Here is a 23,146-nt window from a genome sequence, read left to right as displayed (position 1 = left end):
ATCTTTAGTTATGGTTTCTCATTGAAAAACACCAAACAATTTGCACTGGAGTATCAACAATTGAACTATTGCTTACTGTCATTAGTATGTATTTTTAGACTAATCTACTTCAAACTTCATAGATTGTGCAAGGACAAAAAAAATAATATATATGTGGGCTGGCCCGTTAGCCCGGGAGCCCGTATAGGGCCGGGCTCGGGCTCTATTATTTCAGCCTGTATTTAAACCGGGCTTTTTAGCCCGGCCCTAAAAAGTCTGAAGCCCGTCCAGGCCGGCCCGAAACGGGCCGGGTAGCCCATTTTGACAGCTCTACTTAGTAGCATCCTTCATTTTACTTGCTTGATTCATATTTTTTTTAATTTAATTGTTGGATTTTTTATCACATACTGATCCCATTTTGGTAAGTTTTTGATCGTTGGATTGTAAATTTATGTCATACATGTCATCTATGTAAATGTTTATGTAAGTCTAAAATTATTTGATATGTTTATTGATACTAACTAAGATTAAGAGTTTATGCGCTTCTATTGAACATCATTAATTTTGCTGGGACTCAACGATACCATATTAAATGATTTTAGATCTGTGTAAAAATTTAAATGGATGATCTATATGATATAAAATTATAATTCAACAATCTAATTTAAAAAATATATAACGATTAAAATAATATTGAGCGGTGTAACATTGATATAACATTACATCAGTGTAATTTAATTCATCCTCATACACAGACACTATTTCATTTTTAAAAGCTTAAATACACCTCATAATTGTTCTCACTACTCAAAATTTAGGAATAAGATTCTCTGCTGTTACACCAAAATGTTGTAATCAGTGATAGCCGTCCGATCACAGTTGGATGACAAAGATTGTTTTAAATAAAAACAGTTTTCAATCTCAACCATTCGATATGAGATGAACGGTTGAGATAAAATTGTGTGAAACTGCATGCTGCTTTACGGCAGCAAAACCTGATCCCAAAATTTATAGGTTCGTCCATATTCAACCTCTATTTTATTTTATTTTATTTTATTTTATTTTATATAATTTGAGTCTTCTAACACGCATTTGATACACAAACAAGGATATCTCAATTCCAAAGTTGATATGCAAGAGTAACATACTGATATACCATGTAGCCATTACAAAAGTCAAAAATATCATAGGATCATAACTTAAAAAGGAAATTTTGAGGATTATCATAAACAATGCCCTAGATAAATGGCCGAAATAAAGGGGGAAATGTTTTTGCCATGACTTAGGATATAATAAAAATTCAATCCAGTTGCATTATTGTTTTGAGAGAGAGTCAATGTCAGTGCCTTGAGTTTGGATTGTCTTGATGGAAGAGTAGAATATGGGGACCTCTTTGAGAAAGACTCCCATTGATATATAGAAACTCAGATTCCTTATATAATTGTAATGACCGGCCAGCAGCTACAATTATTGCTATTTTGAGGACCCTTTTAGAAAAAACAATATCTATGTCCATGTTCATAACTCATAAAGGACCATCAGTAAATTAAGACAGATATGTCTTTTTTCTAGTACTAACAAAGTATGTCAATTGACCGAGAGAAAAATGAATGGTTCCCACCGCATTGGTCCCTCCATCCACGTGGTTTGAGCTTGAATTGAAAGACTCATCACCTAAATTATATTTCCATGGCATTAAAATGTAAAGCATAAAATGGATATATGTATAACGAGATAGGAGGCTTATTTAGATATAAAAATGTTAAATTGACAACTAGAGTGACCACACTATTTTTGGTAGTGTGATAATAATGTTATCTTTTCAATATGTTTTCTATCACCCACTCTTTTATTGTGAGTTCTATCACTTTACATCAGATATATTTTTAAAGTATAAGATTTACATAAATTTCATTCAATAAAAGAATGAGGGTTATCTTAAAAAAAAAAATGAGGGTTAGAAGTTGTTAGAAAAAGAGTATTCATATCATTATTGACGTCTAGAATGGTTTTATGACTTTTTAAAAATTTGCAAAAAAATCGATCACATAGACGTATTGCAAAATTCAGTCCCCACATATATAGACCAAAATATTGTCACTAAATAAATGATTTTTAATGGTAACAGCTTTGATTTTTTTTTTAATCTATTTTTGATATGATTAAAATAAAGCATTTCTATGTTTTAAATTTATATGTGACCCATATGATTCGGTGGAATTAACCAATTAAAAATTAGTGTGTTGGAAAAATAGTGTTAAAATATGTGTTGCTAGCATTTCTTTTGTATTAAATATTGTTTATTTTGGTCCTTGTGAACTTAGCTAAGTTGGTAAGGACAATGCATAATATATGCAAAGTCAGGAGTTTGAACCCCGACCAACACCCAATAAAAAAACGGTTTTTTTTTAGTATCGAAATACTAGTTAGAGCGAGAGGCTAAATCATGATGGTTTTACGAATAAGGATAAGCTAACTTGTTTTTCGTGACCGTATCGTGATAAATTCTTTTTAGATATATAGGAGTGCTCTTTGGGTATTGCTTTTGTGAAAACGGATTGAAGTATGTAATCTTTTTAGTGCATTTTATTACTTATAAAAGAAGATCATGAAGATTTTTCCGATCAAATATGCTAGATATGGTAGAAATTAAGCAAAAACATTTGTATTTAGGTGAAGTGGGTTTTAAGCACAATAACAAGGAAATGGTAACTTGAGGTGTGTAGAGATACTTTGAATCGTGATAAGGATAGTTTGTCTCACTAGTTTGTGGCATACACACAATGTAGACCCCTCTCTCTCTCTCTCTCTCTAGGGTGGCACTCACGGGTACGGCATAGCCCGTAAATGTTACTTCAACGTGAGTCACTCACATATGGCGATTCATCATTCAAATTGTTTTTGTTTTGTTACTTTCATCATTCAATTCAAGGTGCCATTTAATTTGGGAAAGGAGAGTTTTTTCCTACCGTGGGAAAGTTGATCATGTCCATTAGATTAAATGAAGAACATATTTCTATCATACTCTCTCAACCACTAGATTATTTTTTTATATTATCTTTCACATGGGTGTGTGGGGACATGAAAGAGAGAGTGTGAAAGATAGTATAAAAAAATAATCTAGTGGTTGAGAGAGTATGATAAAAATATGTTCCTCATTTAATCTAATGGACATGATCAACTTTCCCGTGGTGGGAAAGTACCCTCCTTTCCCAAATTAAATGGCACCTCAATTCAATTCAATATAGAATATAGAAATTTCAAATGATCAAACCTGAGTAAAATGCATCAATCTTTTCTGATATATATATTATATGCTTAAATGGTTATCTTGAATTTGCAGAGTAAGTACAATGTCCTAAAAATATTTGACATGCTGAAACATAGATTCGAATAATTTGCAATTCAATTTGTTGTTTGCTAAAAATGATCTCTCTGAAAACATGCGGTGGTCTAATATTCGAAATTTATTATTATTGATATTGTTGTTGTTGTAGTAGTAGTCTTAACTACTATTAATAGTTTTGTTTTTACCCCAAATGTTTTAACTGCTACACTACATTGGTCATTTTTGCCGAGTGATATACCCAAGTAATTTCTAAATTGGTCGTAAACATGTTCATAAAGTGTGCCAAAGTAGCCTTTAACTTTCTAGAACACTCATAAATAAGTTTATGATATTAATTATGAATATTTTACTGAGGTCACTGTCGTTAATAAACTGTAAAATTGATCCTTATAATTAACCACACACTATCGATTATTTCTTTATATTTTAAAAATTTACTATCAATTTGATCTTTATGTTTAACCACTTATTATCAATTTAGTCCCTAACACACTTCTATAAGAATAAATATGAATAAATTTAACAGAATTAGGAACTTTGTTAAAACATTCATAATTCATGGACTTATTTAAAAGCGTCCTACAAAGTGCTTGCAACCCACATAAATTTCCCTCCGCACATGCCTTTGTGTTTGGCTTAAACTTGTGTTAGACCCAATTGTTTATTATAGGCGACGAATGTGGCCTGTGGATGTCGGGGGAACAAACAATCATGTTCCATTGTTTGCAATTTGTGTTTTCTTTAATCTTTTGTTACTAGTTGAAGTTCTAAGAATTGATATCAGTCTATTAGATGATGAATAACCATGGTGCAAAATTCAAGGTGACAAGGTTCGATGGGACGAGTAATTTTTTATTATGGCAAAGGCGGGTTAAAGATATGTTGAATCGACAAAGTTTATAAAAGGCACTACATAAGATGAAACTGATAGACACAAATGACAACTATTTGGTTGAGATGTAGGAGAAGGCCGCAAGATTGATACATCTATCTATTTCAAACGAGATGATATATCATATCCTGAACTTAACGACTCCGAAGGAGGTTTGAGATAACTTAGAGAATTCAGATTTGTCGGTGATGAACAAACTCTTCATGAAGACCCGGCTATACAATCTGAGGATGCAGGAAGGATCTGATTTGCAACAACATGTCAATGTCTTCGATAACATAATCACCGAACTGGTGAAGCTTGGGGTGAAGATAGATGACGAAGACAAGGGAATTTTTTTGTTGTGTTCGTTACCAGGTTTAAATGACTACCCGGTGACTACTCTTACGTACTAGAAAGACAATATCAATCTCAATATTATTACTACTACACTATGTACTTAGTGATAACTCTAATTATCTTATAGTGAAGAAAAGTGCACTCTTCGAGTGAGTGTCAAATCCTATAGAAAAACGTGAAGAGAAATTGGAGAAGAAAGTGAAACCTAGTTCTTATTCAACATATTTAAATTGATTCAATGTTACATCATATAAAGTCGATCTTGATTCTTGACACAACAACTTGCATAATCATAGAAAAGGGAAATAAAAAATAACTGAATATAATCAAGTACAACTCTACTTGCTCACAAAATCATTCATCTAACGAAATTGTATATCTAGTTGTGAGTGATGGTGTATTCAATATGATTATACAACATCAAGTATGAGAAAAATAATATTATAGAAAACTAAGTAGTAGTAGGGTCAAACGCCTCATCTCCAGATAGACCAGATAATTTTTTTTTATTTTTATTTTTTGAAGAAAAGACCACATAATTAATGATCAGTCATGCTTGTTTTCTGCCAATTATTTGATAAATTATCACGGGAACAAGATATATACATTATCTGTTAAGTGGAAGGGGAGAAAATACAGCGGTCAATTTGTCTACCAACAACATCATCCCTTCCTCACATCACATATCTCTTTCATTTCCACTAATTATGACAAAAATAGCTTCAACTCACAAACAATATTTCTCTTTCTCTTCATACATATCCATTACACATATTAATCAACAACAAAAAATATCCATTACACCTTTCAAATTTCATTAATCAATTATATTACAAAAAATTCACGAGCATTCTTGATTTCATTTTATTTTATAAAATAAAAAATAAAAAAAATTGGAAAAACGCCATCCACAAGCCTAATATATTACATACTATTCTTATATAGAAGTACCTTCCAAAAATAATAATATTATATAGTAGATGCATAGTGAGAGTGCAGAGCAAAACTCTGCAAGTAGCACACTTACAAACAAAAATCATAAGTTGTGGCTGAAAGAGATCCAAGCTAGTTTCTTCTTCCAAACACTCCCTTGCCGCTTCCTAAAAAGGCAACATTACCATTTTCAAAGTCCATTAAGGAGAGCAAAAGTTCCATCTCTTTCACAAGAAAACTAAACCTTAATTGAGTGCAAAAACATTCCTACCCTAGCTACTAGCTAGCATGTAAGTTCTCTTTTATTATATAGTTTATGATAATTTATAACTATACTTTCTTTATATATAATTCATATTCATCACTTTATTATTAATGTATTATTATAATTAGAATTATATTCTAAGGTTGTTGATCTATTATTTTTTGTGTTTATAGTGTGTGGAAATTAATCAAGAAACTAGCCAAATAGGATTATCATGCTAGCAGTGGCACCATTGAGTAGCATAAGAGATGAAAGCCAAAGAGAAATGGAGGAGAATTTATCAATTGAGACATGTGACTTTGCTGATCTTTCCGAAGGGAACTTATTGGAAAGCATCAATTTCGAATTCGATGATGATTTCTTCGTATGCTTCAACGACGGAGATGTGTTACCGGATCTTGAGATGGACCCGGAAATGCTTGCTGAATTCTCCCTCAGCAGCAGCGGTGAGGAATCGGATATAAATTCGTCGGGTGCAAATAGCAAATCTTGTAATGATGGGAATATGGTTAGTATTGAGAGAAAATTACAAGATGAAGAGAAAGTAGTTTATTCTTCAGATTCAAGTTCGAGTCGTGTGGAAGAGATAATTAGCAAAAGAGATGAATCCGTTGTGCCGAATCCATTGCCTAAGGAAGGTGAGAAAGGAAGAAAATCATCATCTCAATCAAAGAATAATCCTCATGGGAAGAGAAAAGTGAAGGTGAGATAATTGCTATTTAATTTGGTATATGTTTGTTAATTAGTTACAAACCCTTTTACTTAATTTTTTTTTCTTTTCAAAAGACCCTTTGTTGATTGTTTATTATAAGAAATTGAACTTCTTATCCGGAGTTTACAACGCTTACACAATCTGCGCACTAACCACTTGCGCTAGGTTTTTTCTCCTTCTTTAAGCACATGGCAATACCTTATGATTTAGGTAATAGGAAGTTCATGTGAAGCTGAGCTAACCTTGAATGATCTGTCGCTATCTTTATATTTAGTCTTAACAAGTTTTTGAATGCAAAAGAACTCACGGGTATACTGTAAGCAAGAGAGAGATATATCTCATAACCTTGTTGGAATAACTATTTTTGGTAGTTTTTTTTTTTTGTTGTAAATTAAGCTATTTTTAGAATAACTCCTTACAATTTTAAAGAGTTAATCACTCTCAACATATATTATACAATTTTGAAAATAGATTTTGTTGTGATTGCGTGATAAAATAAATCTCAATCAATCAATCTAAATTAACAGAGATATCTTCTAACCGTGAAATTGATTGTTTAATTTTAGACACTTTGATCTTGAATCAATGATCGAGATCTAAGGATTATCTCCTCGGAGTTGTTTTTTTTCTGTTCCTCTTTTGTGTTTGTTTGTTCCATGCATGATAGGTTAAAGTACCCCTTAGATCCACCATTATTTCAAAGGAATTTCTGACAACATACTTAAAAATCCTATTACAAATCTAACTAACTAATGTCCCAGCACAAAATATATTCACACAATTTGACAGTTTATTATTAAATTTGCCGGATTTGTACGTATAGTGAATAATGGGGTTTGTGTGTTTGTTGTTGGGTTGTGTGAATTAGGTGGATTGGACTCCAGAATTGCACAGAAGATTCGTACAAGCAGTAGAGCAGCTAGGTGTGGATAAAGCTGTACCTTCAAGAATTTTGGAAATTATGGGAATTGACTGCCTCACCCGCCATAACATCGCCAGCCACCTTCAAGTATATATTTATTTTCAAACCTCAATATACTAAAAAAAAGTGTTATTTTGATATTATGATAGAAATTCACGTAAACTTATGCATGTAATGGGAAAAAAAAAATCTACCTATATTAATTGTTGGTTAGAGTTTAGATTTAAAACATAGATACTTGAAAAAAAAATCTAAGTAAATTATAGTTGATTTATTTAGCTAGGGAAGATTAATTTCTAAAATTGAATATTGAATTTTGAACACATATATGTAGAAATATAGATCGCATAGGAAACATTTGTTAGCACGAGAAGCTGAAGCAGCAAGCTGGAGTCAAAGGAGGCAATTGTTTGGAACAAATAGAGGAGTTGGAGGAAAAAGAGATATTGTGAATCATTGGGTTGCACCAACCATGGGTTTCCCTCCCATGCCACCAGTACACCATTTTAGACCTTTACATGTATGGGGGCACCATCCTGTGGATCAGTCCTTTATGCACATGTGGCCTAAATATTCGCCGCACCAGCCACCGGCTAATTGGCCACCTGCGCGGCCGGCTCCACCTCCTAACGCTTCGTATTGGCACCAACGGGTAAGTAAATTAAGTTTCAAATGCGTATAGCTCAAGTTGTTGAACTATTACATTCAAAAGAGATCCAAAATTCAGATGATATATGTTAACAATTAAAAGTTGTATATAAAAAAGTTATTTAATTTGAGGTAGCAAACCCTAAAAAAATTGGATAGTAAAAAAGTTATCTTAATTACTTTTTTTTTTGTTGACAAAAAGTCATCTTAATTAGTTAAAACAGCATAGAAAATGACCAATCTCCTAATTCCCTATTTCATTTTATTTGTCTAAATAGTTTCTTTCTTTTTTCGCGTAGGCTCCAAATGCACCAACTGCAGGAACACCATGCTTTCCACAACCTCTGACAACAACGGTAACTATTCACGTAACTCTTTTGTATTTACTAGAGTTGTCTTCTACTTCCAAATTTGGATTCTTATGTGAATTACTTACACTACAAACAATGTCATTTTTATTACTCACAAAAGTAATGCATTATTTAACTTATTCATATTATTGAGGAAATTAATTCATAAGTACTATAAAATGCAGAGATTTGGCTCTCCAACTGTTCCAGGCATTCCACCACCCCATGCCATGTACCAAGTAGACCCCGGTGTTGTTGTCCCCGCCGGTCAGCCATCTCCTCAGCCTCTTTTAGACTTCCATCCGGTAATTTTTCTTTTCTTTTTTCTTGTAATTTTTTTAGTAAAACTATTCTTTACAATTTATGAGAAAACTATTAATTTTTTTTTTTGGGTTTTTATTGCTTTGAAAAAAAAAAATCTAGGTTTTTTTAATGGAAAACGCTATTTTTTAATAAGTTTTAATAAAATATTATATTTATTCTCTATTCTCAAATTGGTAGGATCACAATGACAGTTTCTTATTATGATTTAGTCTAATTATTTCTTCCATCCCGTCATTTTCTTGCTTGTCTCTCTCTATCCTCCTCTCTCTTTCTCCAAAACACACAGCATGCATTTACAACGCATTATTGTTCGTCCGTGTCTATAAATACAACCTTTTATTTTGTTGTTTTTCGTATATTTCTTACCAGCAGTTTATTTCACGTTTTGATATTGTAATTTAGTCAAATTTTATTAAGAAAATAATATTAAAATATTGCATGCTTAATGTAACTATATATGTGTGTAAATAATGTGTTGTGTTTTGTTTTAACAGTCAAAGGAGAGCATCGACGCAGCTATTAGTGATGTATTATCAAAACCCTATTTACCGTTGCCTCTTGGCCTTAAAGCTCCAGCACTTGAAGGTGTGATGGGTGAATTACAGAAACAAGGAGTTCCAAATATTCCACCATCTTGTGCTTGAATAGGAGAGGATGTTTTTGGTTCTTTGCACAAGGTCACGAAACCCTAATTCGACGAATTTTCATATTCTCACTTCTTTTTGTTTGTTTGAGCAAAAAGATGGACAATATAATATTGAAGAACTTTCTTTGTTCATATGCCATACTGTCTAGTAGACCAACATAAAAAGTTTAACTCGAGCTTTTGCTATATATTATTATTAACATAATGCGAAATATGTGGGAATATAAGGCTGTGATTTTTGTATTGGCCGAGGAAGATGATATTAATGAGACTAATAATCAGTAAAGTACTTTTAGTGAAATGTTTTTAATTATTTCAGTGATATTTTGCTAATTGACTTACATTTTATTTGTATTTTTTGTTTTATAAGACTGTGTGTACTTTCAAAATTCCTATTGAAATTTCTTGAAACCTAAAATTTTCTTGGAAGTATACTTTCCGATTCTTTTGATATTTTTCTGGAAATTAGTTATTCAAACACATAAAAATGTGTTCAGAAAAGTATTTATAGTTTTTATCCAAAGAATTATACGTATATTATTTCTTCAAATCAGTCGGCTTTCATCAAAAATAGAGATGTATATTGGATGATGTTGTTATAAATGAAATCATTGATCCAACAAGTATGGGAGTGAGTGACTTATTTTGAAAGTCGACTTCAAAAAGCTTACGAATTTATCACTTAGGGGTTTTTAGATTATACGATGAGGATGTTAGGTTTTGACGGTAAGTAGAGATCTCGGATTTGGCCATGCACATGTTTTCTCATATGGATATCTAGTTAGTGTTGGTTAATGAGAACTCTACAATGAAGGTAAATATTCAAAGAGGGCTCAAGTAAGGCGACCATTTCATGCTCTTTCGTGGTTTTATTACTGGTGGATGGTTGAGTAGCTTTATATAAGGCACGTCGAGGCTAGCTCTAAATAATTTAGATGGATTTTTGTTGGGTAACTCGAGCATGATGATCGTCCATTTACGATAAGGAGATAATAAAATACTTAATGGGTAGCCAAATGTGGAGAACATGTGAAGTCTTTGATGAAAATCATCCGGTGTTTCAAGCTCACTTTAGGCCTAAGAGTTAATTTCTCCAAGAACATGTTAACTTGAGCATGTACATGTTTTCGTGTATGGATATCTAGTCATTATTGGTGAATGAGAATTCTACGGAGGATGTAAATATTCATAGTGGGCTCAAATAAGGTGACTCACTCGCCTCTTGTATTTTTACTAGTGGCGGGAGGTTGAATCGCTTGATAAGGATCGTTGAGGCCCTAAATAAATTAAAGGGGTTTTGTTGGGTAACTCGAACATGATGATCGCCCATTTACAATATGCAATTGATAGAACCTCTGGCGTTTCGAGCTCACTTTCGACCTAATAGTTAATTTCTCCAAGAATAGTTTAATTGGGAGTAAATGTGGAAGACTAATTAATGTCAACGGCAGTTCATTTCTTAAACTGTAAGGTTAGGGTAGTGCACTTTGGTTATTTGGGCATCCATGTTAGGGCAAACCCACTCATGGCGAGTATTTGGGATCCTCATATTAAAACCCTATGCATGAGGTTTATAGGTCTTGGAAGAAGAAGTATGTTAGCCATGGGGGGAAAAAGATTATTTTAAACATAATATCATTGTTTTCTATCTTTTGTACCTTAAGATGCAACATATAAAGGTTTCAACTCCTATATGTACAAAGGATTCATCTAGATTAAGATAAAAGGTGGAAATAAAATTCCTTGGGTCTATTGATCTAATGTGTGTAATTCTATGAAGGTTAGTTTGCTAAATGTTAAGGATCTACATGTTCTAAATTTGAGTTTGTTAGGAAAATGTAGATGACAAACCCTTATATATGGTGGTTTTTGCACTTTGGTGAGAGGTGTTGGTTTGTGAGGTATGGTTCTCTTACTATTTCACTGCAAAGAGGTCTCCTTTAGGCCTTCCATAGGTATTTACCTTGGTGGAAGAATATCTCTTTGGTGGGATTTGGGTTAGACTTAGATTTTGCCGGTTTCTAATGGGATTTGTCTTGGCACTAGATAAGGTACTAATTCATCGGAACCTTCTTCGGTGTTGGTTCCTCCAAGGCATTGTTGAATATTTTTGTGTTTTGTTGTTATTTTCAATAGTTGGAAAATCATTTATTTGTGACTTGTGATTTCTACTAACATGTGTGGTATAGTGTTTTCATGTGGCTTGGGGGCGAGTTTTTGCATGGGGCGATTGTGAAATTGCTTCATCTTAGATAAATTTTGTTTTATTTGATGTTACATGTACACCCTGCATTTTATATTTCAATTTATAGCTCTACTCAATTATAATTTGACTCAAATTAATTTACTTGTAAATACATTATTTTTTATATTTTTAGTCAGATTGCATACTGACTAGAATTCAGATTTTTCAAGGTGAAATAAGTGGGGTGTCTGGGGTTTAAACCCCGGCCCCTACATGATAATACATATCCCTGCCAACTGAGTTATGCTCACGGGAACTGTAGATACATTATTTTTTAATCTCAAGTTTAAAAATCTAATAGGTCCAGCTCATTCTCAATAATTTTTAAAATTTGAAAACTTAGACATGTTTAAATCTGGGCTAAAAAAATATGACATAAATATATATTTACTACATTATTTATAAAGAAATAAATTTAGTTTGTATCTAACTTTGTAATATTAATCCTTTCACAAATTTTTTTAATATTAATTAGGGTTTAATATATTTTTTGTCCTTATAAATATAACGAATTTTGTTTTTAGTTCTTATAAAAAAAGTGACATATTTTTGTCCCTCTAAATTTTTTTAACATGTAGCTTTAATTTTAATTTAACGGGGACTAAAATTTTTTGTCCCTATAAATATAACAAATTTTGTTTTTAGTTCTTATAAAAAGTGACATGTTTTTGTCCTTTCAAAATATTTTAGTCCCCATTAAATTAAAATTAAAATTGATATATTATAAATAAATATGACTATAAATTGGAATATAAAAATGCAGGGTGGACAGCTAATAGCAAATTTTTCCCTAAAAAAAAAAAACTAATAGCAAATTTTGTTAAAAATAAAAAAAACTAACAACAAATAAAACAAAATTGATTTAAGATGGGGCAATTTTGACAATTACTCTATGCTAAAACTCGTTGTGGCATGGGTGGTAGTTGGTAATACCAGAGTTATTTGATTTTTCTTATCTTTTTGCTCCATTAATATAGTAAGAAAGAATAACAAATATAAACATTGGGCTGAATTTATGGTCTGCGCAGTGGTTAGGCAATCTTCTAATCTCCGAGCAGGTGTGTGTTCAATCCTCCGATACATTTTTTTTATATATTTCTATTGCATTAATAATATTTATTAAAAAAATGTTTCTATGGAAACTTGAACTTCCAACCCCCATGTAGTAGTATTCAAGCAAATGAATCACTACACCTGTTCATAATTTTGCTAATTTCTTAAAACTATTTAATATATATTCTATAAATATTTACCACCGCCAACAAAAAAAAACTCAAGATCCACCACTAGTGGTGTGGTCTACTTGGAGTTCTAAAACGATGTCATTTTCTTCGATAAGGTTGTGTTTTTAGCAAGTAGTGGAGTAGAGTATGTTCTCCTTTCGATATTGATTTTTGAGGAAAACCTACATATCTGTGTGTACCTTTCGTTGTATTTTCACAGACGTTGTTGTATCTTGCAAGTGGAGAGAGGGATCAGCGTATATGAGGAAGAACCAAAGGCGAAGGGATGAAGGTGGGAGGACACAAAAATGTGAGGGTGTGAGAGATTGAAAGAAATAGGGTGGGGATTTCGATGGATGTGAACAAATGAAGGTTGTATATAGCAATTGGCAACATGTAATGGAGAACAAACTTTGGTGGTATGACAATTAGCAAATGATTTTTTTTTTTTGTCAAAACAATTAGCAAATGGATTTTGGTGGTATTACAATTAGCAAATGATTTTTTTTGTTTTTGTTTTTGTGTCAAAACAATTAGCAAATGGATGATAGTTGAACAATACATTTGGAAATGAGCTACACAAAACATTTACGCTCGAGAGTTTAACCAAATATGAATATCGGGTTAAGATCATCTCTATTTGCTAAAATAAATGGAGTTTTGTAATTTGGAGAGAGATAGACAAAAAAGAATAAATGGTGGGTCCCATAATCATTATTTTTTTTTTTATTTTTTTTTTTTCAAAATTTTGTGTGTCTATATCTCTTCAAGTGGTTGAAATGGAGAAGGACATCAATAAAGAGGATTTTCACCCATGAATATCTTGTGGAGGCTACTTCCTCACGAGTTCATCTTTCCTTCATTTAAGTCTCCTCAATTTACTCTTTTTCAATGTATAGATGTGTGACATGTGGCGGTAACAAATCTAATGGTTGATATTAAAAATCAAATTAAAAGACACGCTGTATGTTGAAGCTTTCTCTGATGTAACAACATTCCACCTTTTCATCTTCTTCCTCTCAATGTCTCCACAGCCTCACAGTGTTGTCACGGCACCGTCCTCTAAAATCACCATTTGCAGAACCTGTTCCATAAACTTTCTAATTTTCAATTTATGATTTTTGTGTTTGTCTCTTAAATCAATCAAAAAGTAAAAAACATAGAAAGAATTTTCGAAACACTGGTGTTGTTTTTCATCCCTTAAGAATCATTTTTTAATCTAAGGATTAAAAGGATTGTTAATTTAAAATCCATTTAATCCACTTGTTGTGATTCTAATTTTATCTAATTAATTTGTTCTTCAATTTTAGAAAGACTCTCAGTGTTAATTAATTAATCTCATCAAAATTGTTCATGTGGTTATGGATTTGCAATGAAATTGGGAATGAAGGAGGTGGAGGAGAAAGAGATTAGGTGACCGAGAGTGGAGAGAGCATGCAATGATGTCTTTTAATCTTTGTCTTTACATTTATTTTTTCCACATGTCACACATCTGTAAATTCAAAAGGAGTAAATGGAGCAAATATAAATGGAGCAAAGATGAACTCCTTTCTCACCTCCAATATAAGTTACATTTATACACTTGGAAAAATTATTAAACTTTTATCGTTTTGAATGTATTGTCATATATACTTTTTCTCTTTTGAATGATTAGATTGTTTGTACAATTCAAATACGTAATTTTAGAACATGGAGAATATTTCAGAACATGGAAAAACTTTTATCGTTTTGGACTCAAACCTTTAATGGATGTATTGAATTGAAATTTTGAAGGATTGTAAAAGACTTTTATAGTTATAAAAAAATCTCGAGGCATTCAATCAAGATTTTAAAAGATTAGAAATAATTCCGGTGGTATTCAATTAGGATTTTCAAGATTTTTTTAAAGAATCCAACAAAATCCGGTGGTATTCGATCAAGATTTTTCACAACTTAAAAATTGTCTCTTGGTATTAAAAAATGTATAGATTTCAATGGATTACTTGGTATAATGGATTTTGTGAGATTTTTTAGTTGAAAATTTTAAAACTAACAATCTCATACAAAGACATGAGATTTCTTGAGACTCTTTTTACACCAAATATATGTTACTGTTGACATCATCTTTCACTTTTTTCTTTTCTTTTCTGGACACAACTCTTTCACTGTTTTTTTCTTTCGTCATTATGTCATTTTTTTTTCTTTTATCTTTTTTCCATATTTTTGTGGTTCACTCCGTTTTATTTCTCGACGAAGTTTTTTTTTTTCTTACAAAATAAAAGATATTCATTCATTCAAATTAAGAGTACATTGATATAATGCAAATTCGCTAAAAACAAAAAGGATGAATCTATGAACATGCTCACAACATTCATGTTAATAACATGAAACGGCAAAGTACAAATGCCTACACATATGACTATATTTAAATCTCCGGAATAACCATGTTTCCGGATCTGCAACATGGATGACGTCAAAGTCATTGATTGGATCTGCACTGGATCGAAGCAAATCTGGCAATCTGAAGCGATCAAATACCTGAGAGAAACAAGAAAAACAAACAACGTCGCACAAAGACGACGAACAACCAACGTCGCACGAAGACGACGAAATCACAAAATAAAACGAAATAGATGTGAAAATCACTTATTTCAACAAAAGGGAAATAGAAAATCACTTATTTCTCGACGAAGTTGTTGTCGTCGTTGAACACATTATTTTATTTTTTTTAATCAAGATCACGTTACTACATGTTTATTCTATTTTTTTCCTGTGTTCTTACATGTTTATTCTATCAGGATCAATACATTTTTTTTAAGGAATAAAAGTTTTGATTTTATAATTATATTTTATTCTATTCTTTTTTGTGTTTTTACATGTTTATATTATAGTATCAATACTCTTTTTTAAGGATTAAAAGTTTTGATTTTATAATTATATTAGTAGTCAATCTTATGAATATTGTTATCGTAAATTTAAAAAGTGTATTAATACTATTTTTTATCATGCAAACCTTTGATATTTTAATATTTTTGTACATCCATTCTTGTAATTTTGAATTTTTGTTAAAATTTGACAAAGTCATTTTAAATTTTACGAATTCTCACAAAGTACTTCCAAATCTTAAAAGTTTATAAGTTAAAATCATGTGTTCAAAATCTGTACATTGAAATATGTATTATAAATCCATTAAAATCATGTGTTCAAAATCATGATTTTAAAATATCATTTCTCAAAAATATGAGTGTTATTTGAACAACAATTTTTGTTGACAACTTTTGGGACAACCTAAATATACAAAGAAATATGAGTATTGGCACAAATACCAAAGCAATAGAGAGAAGGTAAAAACACAATGTGAGTATGAGAAAGAAAATTGTCACAAAAGTTGTCATAAAATGGTTGTTCAAATATCATTTCTCTTACAAAAAGTCTTTTAAAATCCAACAAAATCAATATAATCTCACAAAATCTTTTAAAATCTTCAGAATTTTGTTTGCCAAAATAATCTTTTAAAATCTCAATTCAATACACGCCCCTAAATATATCTCATGCTCTCGTTTTTAAAAACTTAATTTAGGGAAGGATTCAAACCTCTAAGTATTTAACCAAGCAAAAAGAAATTGGATTCAATTGGTTAATAAGCTCCACTAAAAATAAATTGATCATGAGAACTTGAGTTTGATTTTGGATGGAACAAGTTTTTTACCAGACTTGATTTATATTCCGGCCAAATTCTAGATTATCTCATCTCTTTCCCCGAGAACCATAGAGTTAACATAAAAAAAAAAAAAAAAAAAAAAAAAAAAAAAAAAAACTCTTGTTTTGTGTAGATCAAATATCTTATACGCACAACTGTATAAGATTAATATCAACTTTTTTTATGTAAGTAAGTATTGACCTCTTATTATATGTAATGGTAATCTATTGTCCAAACAATTGTAAATATAATGGGTATAAGGCTTACGTTTATAAACTTGTAGGCCGAAGACATAGAGTATAGTTCTTTAGGCCACTAACAATTGTTACCAAACACCTAAGAAAACATTATATAACTGGCAAATTTAGTATTATGTTGAGAGTCAAGTTTTTTTGTCAGGTAGTTTAATGGCTAGAATTCACCTTATAAGATGAATAAATGGGGTGTCTGGGTTCAAACCCCAGCCCCTACATATAATAATGCATTGTCCTAACAACTGAGCTATGTTCACGGAACATGTTGAGAGTCAAGTTAATGATAACTATTATATATTTATATTGAAAAGAAGCATTCTTTTCCGAATTGGACACGTCATTTTGTACTAAATTTAATTATTTTATATGTTTTCGTTAAATATGTTTATGGTCCTTATAAATATGTCAATTTTTCATTTTAGTCCTTAAAAAAATCAACTTTTAGTTTCTAAATTTTTTTCATCTTCACTTTTGGTCCCTCCTTTAAAGTAAACTCGTATGTAGAATTCATATTTTTAATAAAATTTTGCAGAAAAATTTATAATATTATAAGAATCTCTACAAAAAAAAAATTAGAATTTTTTAACAAAACATGAATTAAATTTTAATTTTTTGCAGTTAAAAATTTATATTTAATTTAGGTTTCATTAAAAAATTCTAATTTTTTATAAGAGATTTTTACAATATTCTACAAATTTCTGCACAATTTCATTAATAAATATAAAAATTGACTTAAAAATAGGGATCATGAATAGTGATTGAAAATTTTACAATGCCTACAAGTTAAATGAAAAATTTAGAGGCACTAAAACGAAATTTTACAATGCCTACAAGTTAAATGAAAAATTTAGAGGCACTAAAATGAAAGATTTGTATATTTAAAGGGACCAAAAACATATTTAATATTTAAATCACTTAAATCAAAGTCAAAATGTGCACCCACCCACCTCAAAAGGTATGTTCTTTAGGTGCTTCTAAATGTCCCCATTCTGCCTTTGTTTTTCAACTTCTCCCGCTAATCATGCCACAGTATCCAAAGCAAAAAACTATTCCTTCAACAGCACTCCAAAACAAATCAAATATCAAAATTCAAAAGTGCAAACGTGCTTTTAACTAATCATGCCGTTCATTAAGCTAACTTATTATTTTTCTTATAAAAACTTAGACAGTATTTTATGTATGCAACTTTAATTGTTAATCTAAAAGCTACGAAGACAATGTCGTTGATTATATTTTAAGCAAAATGTCTTAATCCCCCTCACAGCAATTAACTTCCTTTAAGCATTGGTGGTTAGTTACAAGCCCACATTGGTTAGTTTGTGTAACTAATTTGGTTCAAATAGACCACTCAATGAATAATTAACCTTACTAGAAATGTATATTAACCTTGTAGGGCATTGCTTGAACATTTATCATCATTAAAATAGACATGTGTGTTGCATAATACACAAACTCTAATTCACACACTTGATCAAATTAAGTGCTAGAGTGACCACCAAAATTATCTAATTTGGATCGGATTAAAATAGTACTCTATTTAATTTTTAGTAAATAATGAATTCAAAATATAATATTTTTTATTAGAAAATGTTCATAATTAGTTTCTTAGGGGGAGGGTGAAATGTTAGTGCTACTAGCAGATATTGCATTCTGAACCTCTTGTGTATAATTTCTTCGGTGTCTCAACCTAAACCACCGATGTCTGAACTACACTTTTCGAGTCATAATACAAAATTGAAAAGTGAACTGTTCAATTTTACTCTTGACAGTTCAGAGATTGCCCATTGCATGATTGTGTAATTGTACAATCTGATAGTTCACACTCCCACTTACAATTGTCTTCCATCTTTCCCTCCCTTTTTTCCTAACAAGCATCTACATTATAGTTACCTAACAATGAAGACAAAGAATTGTGGTAGGCCCTCCAAACAATTTTGAATTCATATAACAAAAGAGTAACAAGTTAAAAGAAAAAGCAAAAACTGTCATTTTTTACTATGTTTGCCCTACATTACCTATCTTTATGTCTCCCATGCTGACCTTCCAAAACCTTGCACATGCATATCATGACCTTATAAGTCATTAATTTTCTTATACTATACCCCACATTTACTTACCCTTCCACAATCCTCGCATAATTTACTGGTCTTTTGATCTATAAAATGACCCTAACAATTTGATTCTCTCAACAGTCATAACTCATTGTCTGTTCTATTCTGTTCCGCTCCGTTTCACACACACATGGCTTCTCTTGCAAACCAAGTCTCTTTCCTTTTCTTATTGGTACTTTTCCTCTCACCCCAAATTCAAGCTAGACAAAACAAGTTCTTTAGCTTCTTTACTCATTTCAAAACCACCCACAATGTTGAAGATCCTCAATTACCTCAATCTCCAGCCCCGGCACCAGAACCTGGAGCTGCACCAGAGATTGAATCAACTAATATACCATCAGGACCAGCACCAGAACCTCAATTTTTAGTCGAAACGGGAAACGGTTACGGTCTCTATGGCATTGATTCTAGCCAATATTCTCCAACCAAGGAAACTCCAAAAACCACATTAACAGATTTTGAAGATGAGCTTCTCAATGAAGACTTCAATGATAATAAAAGCTACAAAAAAGGATATCCTCAAACAAACTTCCACAACAACAATGAAGTGTACACAAAAAACTACAACAATGAAGAGAACAAGAACAGTTACAACAGCTACAATGGAAAGGAGTTTTACAACAACAATTATGAGAGGAAAGGAGAAGGAATGAGTGACACAAGGTTTATGGAGAATGGAAAGTACTATTACAATGTAAATAGTGAAAATGAGAAGTATAACAACGTTAATGGATATGAATCAGGGAGAGGAAGCACTGAAAATGAAGGTAACTATGAAAAGAATCAATATCAAAATGAGTTTGAGACTATGGAAGAGTATGAGAAGCAGCAAGAAGCACAAGGTTACACATACACACCATGATGAGGATTCTTTATATATATATATATATATATATAATATATTTGGTTAAACAATTTAGAGTGAGAGAGATACACAATGCACGCACATTGGAAAGAAATTAATCAGTAATGAGATAATTGTGATGCTTTATTTTTAAGGTGTATGCATCCATGATCTTGCACAGTTTCATGTTTTGCAGTGTGAGGTTCTATCTTCTTCCAAAACTATTTAACATTTGTGTTATTAATGTAACATTTTGTGTTATTAATGTAACAATCAGAAAGCACAAGCATTATTATTATATGTCATCAAATTTTTGTTTAGGAGTTTTAGACTTTTAGTTCTTCTAATCAATAATAGCTTAGAATTAAGTGGAATCTATCAAATAAAAACATCAGGGTGTTAGAAGGGGACTTTTAGCATCTCTCTGTGTTCCCAAAATATTTAATTTTTTCTGTCCAAATTAATTAAATACAGAAAATTAAACTACCATTAAAAACTGTAAATTAGTCGTCAAAAATTATGCAAAATCTTAAGTCATGTTTCCTCCTTTTTAGTTGGATTTTTACTTGCAACTTGTTGATCATATGGGGAGCCTAAAGCCTAGGTTGGACATCGCATTTGGATATGTTCCCCGGAAATGGAAGTTTATTGGTCCACATACACTTGTATATATAGTCGTTAGCTCGTATATATCAATGAGACACGTTGCTTGACTACGATTGTAAATAAGACTTTTGATACAAGGAGTTGATCACCTTTTATAAAATCAATATTGGGTCATAAAAGAAGTATAAACATCGGTGATCATAAGATTAGGTTAAGAGCAACCACGCAGATGACTTGAACACGACATATTCATATAAAATCTAAGATGTTGGGTTTTTTTCACTTATACAGTGTTGAACGTCTATTTTTTCATTTAATGTGTTTCATTTTGTGAGCCAGACAGAAAATTTAAATACCCTTGAAAAATTGTGAATGTAGGAAAACATTATTATTATGTGTTTCCAGTAATTCCGTAAAAAAAAGTGGTTTCTGTAATCATTAGCAACAAGAACAATCAAATTTTGAATGCTTGTAAGTTACATTTGCGCAAAAGGCATAGAACTACTTCACTCATTACTCGAACAATGTGATGCAACCAAGTCAAGGTGGTCCCAAGTGCAATGTTTAACATAGCTTTGTGGAATTTTTTGGTCAAAAAAAAACATAGCTTTGTGGAATATACAAATGTTATTAAATTGAAAATGCAATCTTACTATAATCTTTTTAGAAGAAAAAAAAAAATTCAAACTAGTGTGAGATCACCATATGGTGGGCATTCCCCAACCATGTTTTGAACCACCAGATTTAGCTAATCCTACCAATCTATGGCAAAATTAAGGCAAGATGTTATTTTTCATGTACCAAACTTGTAAACTACCCCTTTACTCCATTGTTTCTCTCATTGAACATTCACCTTGTTTTTCTAGTGGGATGTTCATGAAATTTATAGATCTTGGAGCTGCTAGGAAATTTCTTCATGAATTGAAATTATTCTCTGCTATATGTCATTCAATTTTGTCTGAAACCACCATTTTGTATAGTTAATTAAGGAAGTTTTTGGTGCTTTTATCTAAGTGCTTATTGTTGGAACCAAAATCAATCATCTTAATCATCATAAAAACTATGTGGGAGCAACTTTAGATGACTAGATCGATCAGGCCAATCTGTATTTTATATATAGGCTTAAATGCAATTTTACCCCCCTATTTTGATTGAATCTGAATTTTACCCCCCTATTTTAAAACTCGGAATTTTACCCCCTCTATTTTGATTGAATCGGGATTTTACCCCCTTATTTTAAAACTCGGAATTTTACCACCTCTATTTTACGTTTTTCAGAATTTTACCCCCTATTTTAAAATAAAGAACCAAAAAATACTAGAAAAATAAAGAAACGATTAGAAAATATTAATTTGGTAAAAAAATATAAGGAAAACAAGAAAACACAAAAAAAAAAACTAAAAAATAGAAAAACAATGAAATTACAAGAAAAAATTCAATTAAGAAGAATACATGAAAAAACTAGTTTGCACCTCTAAATATTTTCTATTTTCATGTATTTTCATACTAGTTTTTTATTTTATTTTTAGAGATCATACTAGTTTTATGCATTTTTTCTAGTATTTTTTATTCATTTTTTTTAGTATTTTTTTGGTTTTATTTTTATTTTTTCATTAAAAATCATTTAATACAAATAATTAATTATGTGGATAAAATAGGGGGAGGGGGCAAAATCCTGAAAAACATAAAATAGGGGGGGTAAAATTCCGAGTTTTAAAATAGAGGGGGTAAAATTCCAAGTTTTAAAATAGGGGGGCAAAATTCAAATTCAATCAAAATAGGGGTGGGGGGGTAAAATTGCATTTAAGCCTTATATATAAAGAGCTTATTTATTGAGAAATACTTGCTCATGTTAAGGTTCATGCTAACTTTTGCATCAGATGTTAAAGTTTCTATAAAGAGAAAGTATTTGTTGAGAAATATTACCACCAAAAAAATTGGCACAATTCTCAATGCATAATTTCTATTTTTGAAACCTTAACTTGTGCCCATAAGGCACAAGTTAGCATTTTCCTTTTTAAAATTAACACTATCGATGTTTTAGTATTGTGTATAGAGAAGCTTACGTGATCCAACATAACATACTCGATTGCAAGAATGTCTCCATAACTTTTTTTTTTGGGTTAATAGGTCTTTACTCCCCTGTAATATAAGGCACTTTTGGTTTTGCCCTCTGTAAAAAAAAAATTTAGATTCCGTCCTTGTAAAATGAAGATTCTTCAAGATTGCCCCCTGAGCCCTGTGACTCAGCAGAATCTATGATGTGGCATTTTTTTTTTATTTTTCATTTTTTTTTTGGATGCCAAGTGTAAAAAATAATTTACATGTCATTTAAAATTAAAAAAAAATAAAAAAATCTATTTTTTTTTAAAAAACGAAAAATAATTTAAAAATCAGAAAAAAAATAGAAATTTTTTTTCAAAAATTTAAAAAATTGAAATTCTTTTTTTTAAAATAAAGTTCCAGATTTTTTTTAAAATACTTCCTAATTCCAGATTCTTTTTAAAAATCGAAAAAAATTTCAGATATTTTTAAAAAAAAATTAAGTTCCGGATTTTTGTTAAAATCAGAAAAAACATGCAGATTTTTTTAATATAATTTTTAAAATAAAAAAAATATTTTATATTTCAAAATCTTTATTCCAGAAATTTTATAAATTCTTTTTTGAAATTAAATAATTAGAAAAAAATTCAAATATTTTTTACAAATTCAAAAAAATTAGATAATACTTTTTTTTCCAAATTTTATAATTTTAATTTAATTCGGATTTTTTCTTTAAATTTAGTATAATTTTTTTGGAAAATTTGGAAATATATTAAGTTCGA

The 23,146-nt window shown here is 30.8% G+C and overlaps 2 protein-coding genes across 2 annotated transcripts; both read left to right on the top strand.

Moving 5' to 3' along the window:
* The first annotated feature begins 5,536 nt into the window (after positions 1-5,536).
* Positions 5,537-9,683, top strand: LOC25487700 (probable transcription factor GLK1). The gene is made up of 7 exons (XM_013609697.3): positions 5,537-5,782; positions 5,931-6,460; positions 7,338-7,478; positions 7,726-8,043; positions 8,339-8,395; positions 8,575-8,694; positions 9,208-9,683. The coding sequence occupies exons 2-7, from the start codon at positions 5,972-5,974 to the stop codon at positions 9,355-9,357; spliced, it is 1,275 nt and encodes a 424-aa protein (XP_013465151.1). The 5' UTR covers positions 5,537-5,782; positions 5,931-5,971; the 3' UTR covers positions 9,358-9,683.
* Positions 9,684-18,921: 9,238 nt separating this feature from the next.
* On the top strand, positions 18,922-20,035 carry LOC25487698 (protein E6). The gene has a single exon (XM_013609695.3). The coding sequence runs from the start codon at positions 19,002-19,004 to the stop codon at positions 19,731-19,733; it is 732 nt and encodes a 243-aa protein (XP_013465149.1). The 5' UTR covers positions 18,922-19,001; the 3' UTR covers positions 19,734-20,035.
* Positions 20,036-23,146: the final 3,111 nt, after the last annotated feature.

The sequence above is a fragment of the Medicago truncatula genome, chromosome 2 (assembly GCF_003473485.1).
Source record: "Medicago truncatula cultivar Jemalong A17 chromosome 2, MtrunA17r5.0-ANR, whole genome shotgun sequence".
In the NCBI taxonomy this organism is placed as follows: domain Eukaryota; kingdom Viridiplantae; phylum Streptophyta; class Magnoliopsida; order Fabales; family Fabaceae; genus Medicago; species Medicago truncatula.
Note: the sequence above shows the minus strand (reverse complement) of the source record. Positions and strands in the feature narration are given on the sequence as shown.